Source organism: Acromyrmex echinatior, chromosome 6, assembly GCF_024713525.1.
Source record: "Acromyrmex echinatior isolate Ae372 chromosome 6, ASM2471352v2, whole genome shotgun sequence".
Classification (NCBI taxonomy): domain Eukaryota; kingdom Metazoa; phylum Arthropoda; class Insecta; order Hymenoptera; family Formicidae; genus Acromyrmex; species Acromyrmex echinatior.
In genome coordinates, this window is record NC_141857.1 from 8,073,785 (window position 1) to 8,082,582 (window position 8,798).

The 8,798-nt window shown below is 28.7% G+C and overlaps 1 protein-coding gene across 1 annotated transcript; it reads left to right on the top strand.

The window, feature by feature from the left end:
• Positions 1-486: 486 nt before the first annotated feature.
• LOC105145290 (uncharacterized) lies at positions 487-7,205 on the top strand. Its single transcript, XM_087407248.1, has 2 exons — positions 487-2,375; positions 2,894-7,205. Exons 1-2 carry the CDS (start codon positions 2,103-2,105, stop codon positions 3,158-3,160), a joined length of 540 nt encoding a protein of 179 aa, XP_087263374.1. The 5' UTR covers positions 487-2,102; the 3' UTR covers positions 3,161-7,205.
• The last annotated feature ends 1,593 nt before the right edge of the window (positions 7,206-8,798 follow it).

The following is an 8,798-nucleotide window of genomic DNA, read 5'->3' on the forward strand; positions in this document are numbered from 1 at the left end:
TTTCTACGTAAGTTCAGAATCCCCGGCTTACTATTACGCAATATTTTATTGCGCAATAGTAAGCCGGGAATTCTGTTATAATGTAGTGCTGTCCATGCCGACGAATGCTGCCTCAATAGAGCGATTTTTAATTTCACATTGCCGACAATCTCTGGCTGGAGGCATAATATAGCGGAAAATTTAAATTAAAATTTATCCAGATTTGGTGATATATGCGTGTGAGAGAGTGTACATCTAACGAATTCTGCAAACTTTGAACGCAAATATTATATTTAAGTTATTCATACGATAATACAAAAAGATAAACGAAGAAGTTGGAATTTATGTTCTTATGAAGACAGAGTTTATCTAGATTTTATTAAGTACTACATTGGAGAAAGAGGAAGAGAGAGAGAGAGAGAGAGAGAGAGAGAGAGAGAGAGAGAGAGAGGAGAAATTTAAAGTCGATTTGCGTCCGAAATAAATGAGGTAATATTTGTGAATCGGGGTAAAAGATGAGCAATCTGAATACAAAGATTAATTAATTTCCATGCTGATATAAAAAAAATACATCCATTGCAAATATAACATATCTGGCAAAATTAAACTTCGTTTATTATTTTTGTATACAAAAATATAAATCTGTTATTACGTAATTTTAGCTATATCGATTAGTATCGCTTATGTAACTTTCGTGTGTCTCTTGCACGTGCAACGCGCATCCTGATAAGCAAAAATATCTCGATATAACGCGGGTGTTAGCATTGTCGCGTGAAGAAAATACCGTCGCTCTTCTCACGAGAGACACGTCGTAGTTATATCGTAATTATATCACGGCTGCAAAGTCAACGTTCAAAAGGTGTACTCGTTTTCCCATGCGTACTTGACATGATAATGCAGAGCAGGTCCCGTCAGCCCGTAGCGACGTGAAGGCGACGCGTTCTTGATACTCGTCAAGCGACATGCTTGCCAGGTGCTTGTAACGAATACTTCCGCGTTATGTTACGACAAAGTTGTCCTATGTGCATAGTTGTCCCACACAGGCTTGTATGTCGCGAGACGTGTTGCAGAAAATCGAGCCGATGGTGATGGAACGGAATATGTCACGATGTGATTATATTTAGATTATGGCATTGATATTGTATAAATTATAAATATTTTAATATAGATGCGAGAAAAAGTTTCAGCGAGAAATCTATTTACAATTTGTCAATTTTATAAATTTTAATTTTTATTTTTATTTTTATTAATCTCAAAGATTTAGCTGACTACTTACGAAAGTCAAATCAAAGTCAAATCAAGGTCAACTCTGAAGGGCTTAACCCGAGATCGGGTATGATTATTTTTACTCTTCTGTTTTTTATTTTTAACATTTCGTTATTCATATAGAAAAACCTTCAGGTAATGTAATTTCTGACAATAAAACACAACTTTTTCTTTTTCTATGTGTCATCTCCCTACTTTATCCCTTCTATCTAATTCTAGAAGTTGAGACCTTTGCGCTGAGGCTAAGGCGGTCCTAATTTCCAACCAATCAGAAGAAGGAAAAACTACCTATGCAAAAATGGGGTAAACTAAAGTGGTGGAAAGTGTCTAGTTCTAATTTTAAAAACGTATTAGTTTCGTTAAGATACTTGACGAATATAGTCGAAAGTTTAGTTCGAACTCATTTAGAGAGCATTGTACAGTGTATATATAGTGTACCACATAATACAGTGCATATTCAGAGGATATCTACGCTTCATATTCTATTAGGTAAGAAAAGTGCTCAATTAAAGTTACCCAATTTACTTTCTTCCTCTTAAATTAATAAAGAATATTTTTTGATAATAATCTTAAAATATATCTTGTTACAAATTTTAGAAAAATTATTATTGTGCTTATTATTGTGCTTTAAATACAAATTTCTTCTTTTTCTAAGAACATTATAAAATTAATCAAAGAAATAACTTTATATAATAAAAAAAAAATCGAATTTATTTTAATTTAATAATCTTGATCGAAATATTAAATTTATGAAGGGATTCAAAATATATTTCGAATTCTGATGCATGTAATGAACTTATGATAAATTTACGGACATATGAACTTTTAAAATATTTAAATATTATTAGTTATGTACAATGTTTTTTTTTGTGTGTGAAGAAAGAAAAATGAATCAATCAGCGTACAACGAGGATGCAAATGATCATCAAAATGAAGAGCGAGCAAACGGATCTACTAATGCTGATTACGAATGGCAAGAGTATTTACCTGTGTACGAGGAAGAGCTAACATTAATTGGAATTTTTGTGGAAGCAATTGAAGAAAATTTAATCGACGAAACCGTATATACGTACAATGTAACATCGAGGTTTCAATGGAATCTTGAAGGCAGGACCATAAATTTTTGGGAGGTATGAAAAACTACATTATTACTACTCTTATATTACACTTCTCTCTTCTTATTAAATATATAAGAAGATCTTAATTATCGTGAAAAGTTATAAATTTCATGAATTAAAATACGCATGTGAGATCGAACCCGCTAGTTACGAATTCCGTCGCTTTCATAGAGCCACGCGATTTTCCATTAGATTAATTGAAACGCGAATGCTGACACGATTTTGAATCTAAAAAAGCTTCGTAGTTGAGAAGTTCTGTTTTGTAATGTTGTAATAACTGACTTATTATAACACTACAATAATTGTTTGTAACTAAAATAATTAAAATTACGAAAACATTAACACTATAGAATTAATTAACACTATAGAACTGCCATTTGGGTTGGTTGATGTAAAATTATTTTAATTTCTGTAAATTTTTATATTAGTTAATGTTAAGTGTTAAATAATAGAACAAATAATAGATACTAATAAGGAAAAATATTGTTATTGATATGTATGTAGCTAATTAAAATATTTTACTGTTACAGAGTTTTAGAATGGAAATACGCGAGGCAAAATCTCGAGGAAGAAGAGGATCAGATTTTAAGTCAGACAATTTGAATACTTCATCATCAGATCTTTCTGATGATGATGATGATGATTCAGACAATTCAAGTACAATAGATTCCTCAGAGTGTTCAGAGAGTACAGATGTCTCTGATTTACTAGATATTGCGACTATATCGGATGTCTCCGATGATAATTTGTCAGATTTCAGCACATCAGATTTCTCTGATGATGACTCAGTATTCTGATGATTGAGTACATCGTGTGAAGATATGTTTATATATTAAATAAATTATATATTAAATAAATTATAATAAACAATTAAAATTTCGTAAATATTAACTAAATTAGAACAAATAGTATAAGAAAAATATTTCTAATGTAGTTGTAATTTTTAAAATTTTAAATTATATTTCACTCGTAACCGGACTGTCACTTGGATAAGACTTGGCATACAGATGGAAAATGTATTTTATATCCAATAATTTTTTTAAAATATATGTTAGATATATAAGCTAAGATACATATATGTATAAAACTCATATAATAAAGTATACACAATAAAAAATATATGCATGTCTCGATTTTTTAACACTTATCTAAAATGCGATCTTAGAATAGAAAAAAAAATAATAATAACTTAAAAAGAAATTATTTAAAGTTAAATAAGGAAGACATTCAAAATGCGTTTCGTCCAAAATTTAAAAAGAAAGAAAGTTACAAAGAAACTACGCGCTTTACAGAAAATAACAATTTACCAATCAATAAGATAAATCAATAAAGTATTAAACAAAATTGCTAAACTTTCTAATAATATTAAACAAATGTATTTTGTTTGTCTTTAGTTAAACTTTTTTTAGCACATAAATTTATGGTGTAAAAAAATACGTTTAGTACATCATAGAGTACCTTAAAATACGAATCTTTCAACATTGAATAGTATGCCACTTCAAACTCAAAAAGTGAAATTTTTTACAAAATTTTGGAATATACTTCTCAAATATTGAATTATTTTGCAATACTTCTTAATTTTTCAAGTAGTTTTAGAGAGTAGTTTTATTCATTCTACTGCCGCATAACTTTTGACGATATATCTTGATGTTTCTGATACTCGCGTCCAAATTGCGATCTCAGAGTAGACTGAAAAAACTGTTTAAAGTTTAACGTTCAAATATACAGTGATATATATATGTCAACGATAACTCTTCCCATCGTATTGTTTCTTCGTATCCATATACGAATAAATAATACCTAATAAATCACCTTCAGGTAATGTAATTTCTGACAATGAAACAGCTTTTACTTTTTCTATGTGTCTTCTTTACCCCTACTTTCTCCCTTCTACCTAATTCTAGAAGGTGAGCTGAGGCTAAGGCGGTCCTAATTTTCCAACCAATCAGAAGAAGGAAAAAACTGAGCAAAAATTTTATATGTATAAAATATGTATCGTTTAGTTGTCGCATTTAGTTCTGTTGAAAATCTCGCAGAGTTAAGTCGAATTCGGAGTTATCCACTGTGCCACATAATATCTACAGTAATTCACATACATTACACGGAATATACTGGTAAGAAAAGTACTCAATTAAAATTACTCAATTTATTTTCTTCCTCTTAAATTAACAAAGAATATTTTTTGATAATAATCTTAAAATATATTATTATCTTATGCTTATTACAAATTTTAGAAAAATTATTATTGTACTTATTATTGTGCTTTAAATAAAAATTTTTTCTTTTTCTAAGAACATTATAAAATTAATTAAAAAAATATCTTTATATAATGATCAAATTGAATTTATTTTAATTTCATAATCTCGATCGAAGTATTAAATTTATGAAGGGATTCAAAATATATTTCAAATTCTGATGCATGTAATGAACTTATGCTAGATTTACGGACATATGAACTTTTGAAATATTTGAATATTTTTACTTATGTACAATGGTTTTTTTTTGTTTGCAGAAATTTAAATATGATTAATCAACCAGCGTACAACGAAGCGCACATACATGACCAAATCGAAGCGCGAGCAAACGGATCCATCACAAACGCTGATTACAGCGAATGGCAAGAGATTTTGCGTCAATACGAGCGAGTTTTAATATTAATTTCGCTATATATAGAAGAACACGGAGAAAACTTCATTGACGCTATATCCGTAAATACATCATCGTGGTTTCGATCAATGAATCTAGCCAGGCCCATAATGTATTTTTGCGAGGTAAGAAAAACTATTCTCATATTACACTTCTCTCTTCTTACACTTATTAAATATAGGAAGATCTTAATTATCATGAAAAATTATAAATTTTATGAATTAAAATACGCATATGAAATCGAACTCGCCAGTTACGAATTCCGTCGCTTTCATATAGAGCCACGATCTTCCATTAGATTATTTGAAACGCGAATGCTAACACGATTTTGAATCTAAAATGTTCGTAGCTTAGAAGTTCTGTTTTGTAATGTTGTAATAACTGACTCATTATAACTATAATAATCGTTTGCAATTAAGCAAAAATAATTAAAATTGAGAAAACGTTAATTAACACATAGAACCGCCATTTGGGCAGATTGATGTAAAATTATTTTAATTTCTATAAATTTTTATATTAGTTAATAATCTTCTCTGTTTTCTTGATTTTTTATTATTTTAAAAGTTTGATTTGAATTGAAAAATTTATTCAATTTCATTGATGTATAATATTTTAGTTTCATTTTTACCCTTAAACTGCCGAAATCGCCAATATAGCATTCACAATAAAACAAAAGTGTCCCCTTCGATTTTAATATAATATATTGTCATTTAGGCCAAAATAAAGGATATATATATTTTTGTACATACTCATGTGCACTTTTAGGGGATTGATTAGATGATTGTGAGAAACAAATTATAAAATTAGTCACTGTTCAATTTTTTTAGACAATTTTTGTCTTAAGAACTATTAATTATATCAAAAAAGTCTAAGAAATAAAAAATGTTCATTTTGACCCAATTAAGAGAGCTTACAGAATATTTTCAGAATGTTTATTCAACGTTTACATTTTTTAAATAAAAAATTGTTTATAACTATTTAACGACCGTATAAAAACATAAAGTGTATATAGATGTTTTTCCGCAGAATAATATGAGGTATTCAATTAAATCATTTCATTCCAGTCATTAGAAGGTTGATTGTTCAGTTAGTTAAGAAAATGGAGATAAACCGCTCGTCTATTTCTTCTATAGCAGCGAAGAAGAATAATATGTAGGTGCAACTATGCGCAAATGGCAAAATTATTGTTGAATCGTAATAAAATTGAGTGAATTTTGTTATGCAATCATAAAATATCACAAATATATCAATACAATCTTAAATAAAGGAAATAATATAAAAATAACGCCTCATTAACCGAAAATAATGAATGGGCGTGAATGGTAGTTCTAGGAGAGTACCCAATCTTAATGGTTCTAAGTGTTAAATAGAACAAATAATAGACTAATAAGGAAAAATATTTTTATTGATATGTATGTAGTTAATTAAAATATTTTCTGCTACAGACTTTCATAACGGATACACCTGGGATGATGGCAAATAATCGAGGAAGAAGAGGATCAGATTTCACTATGTCATCAGACAGTTCAGATACATCATATTCCTCAGATTTATCAGACAATGAAAGTACATCGGATTTTTCTGATTTACCAGACAATGAGAGTACAGATTCCTCTGATTTATCATACAATACGAGTACATCAGATTCGTCTGATTTATCAGACACATCATCAAATACATCAGATTCGTCTGATTTATCAGACACATCATCAAATACATCAGATTTGTCTAATGATAATTTATCAGACTGGAGTACATCAGATTTCTCTGACAATGATTCAGTATTCTGATGATTGAGTACATCGTGTGAAGATATGTTTATAAATTCCTTAAAATAAACAATTAAAATTTCGTAAACATTAACTAAATTAGAACAAATAGAATAAGAAAAATATTTCTAATGACTTGTAATTTTTAAAATTTAAAATTATATTTCACTCGTAACTGGAATGTCACTTGGATAAGACTTGGCATACAGATGGAAAATGTATTTTATATCCAATAATTTTTTTATAATATATGTTAGATATATAAGCTAAGATATATATATGTATAATACTCGTATAATAAAGTATACACAATGAAAAATATATGCATGTCTCGATTTTTTAACACTTATCTAAAATGCGATCTTAGAGTAGAGATTTAGATAAACTTAGAAAAGAAATTATTTAAAATTAAATAAGGAACAGACTTTGGTTTTATCCAAAATTTAAAAACCGAGAAAAAAAGTTACAAAGAAAGTACGCGTTTATTTATAAGTTTATTTATAAGTGAGCGCTTTACTCCCAAAAAGTCGCTCTAAATCATAATATATCTAAGAATTCTTAATTTTCGGTTTTTTTTTGGTTTTTTTTTCCTCATTACTGGACACTGAAGTTTCTTTTTTACACAATAGGTAATCCAAACATTCAGTTGCTTTGCATTGACGACTTTAGTATCAATTGTCATAAAATACTTTTGCAATATATCCAATTTATGACAAGTTCTAGGGTGGTATACGAAAATTCGACTTACAAAAAGAGACACATAATATTTAAAAAATCTACTTTCCCCACATTTCTAGGATAAAAACTATTTTTACCTTTTCATGTGAGTTTCAAATAATGACTTTTTTGGGTAACTTAAATTCCGCAAAGAGACCAAAAATCGGACTTTTTTAATCCTCCTGTAGTCCTATCTACACTAGTATAAACATAAACTTCGGTTGACAGCAGTAATTAATATGGAGTAATTAATAAAACACAAATTTTAAATATTTTTATTGTATGTTTATTCATTGAGATTATTTTTATTATCATCATCTTTATTTATGCATTTATTAGAACATTTGTAAACCGAACAAAAATTTCAAATCCGATGCCAAACAAGAGCATGTTATAATTTAGAGCACAGTTTAGAACAACGAAAAATTCCAAACATTCGGCATGTAAACCGTGTGCGAATAATGTTCTCCATTCTTTATGGAATGTCCATCCATTCGTGGCCAATAACTCGGAAGTAATATCGTCTATATTATCGAGTTTCCATGCGAAACACAACTTCCATCTCCCCTTCCCCCCTGCTTAAAGAATGCACGACTTCCATGATTATACTGTTGCACATGTGTTTCGAGTTTTCACGGAAGCGACTCCTCCCCCTCCTTGTTAATATCGTTGTATTTTTTGCAATAAATTTCAATCTTGTTTCTATACTTTTAATAGCTAATTCTGTAGGTATATTAATATGCATTGATGCCATATCAAAGGATACCAATTTGTAATTTGAATCTATTGGCATGCCATTAAGTTTTTCAACAAATTCAAAACAGTTTTTTATGTATCTGAAATCTTTTTTGATACTTTTTTCAATCTCTTTAAAAAAATGTTACAAGAGGATAGAGACGACTATTATATGCAACTAAAAATAATTCTTAAAGAAATATCTTTTTGTGAATGTTCGGCAGCTCATAAAATCTCGGTTTTTGGAAATATAATTTTTTAGAGTAACAATAATTTTTAATGTTTTAACTGTAAATAATAGTATAGATCAAAAAACAAAACTCTCATTATAATTTATGATTGGCCAAATATTTTCGTTTTATATTCATACTGATTAGATGATTGTGAGAAACAAATTATAAAATTAGTCACTGTTCAATTTTTTTAGACAATTTTTGTCTTAAGAACTATTAATTTTATCAAAAAAGTCTAAGAGATAAAAAATGTTCATTTTGACCCAATTGAAAGAGCTTACAGAATTTTTTCAGAATGTTTATTCAATATTTACATTTTTTAAATAAAACATTGT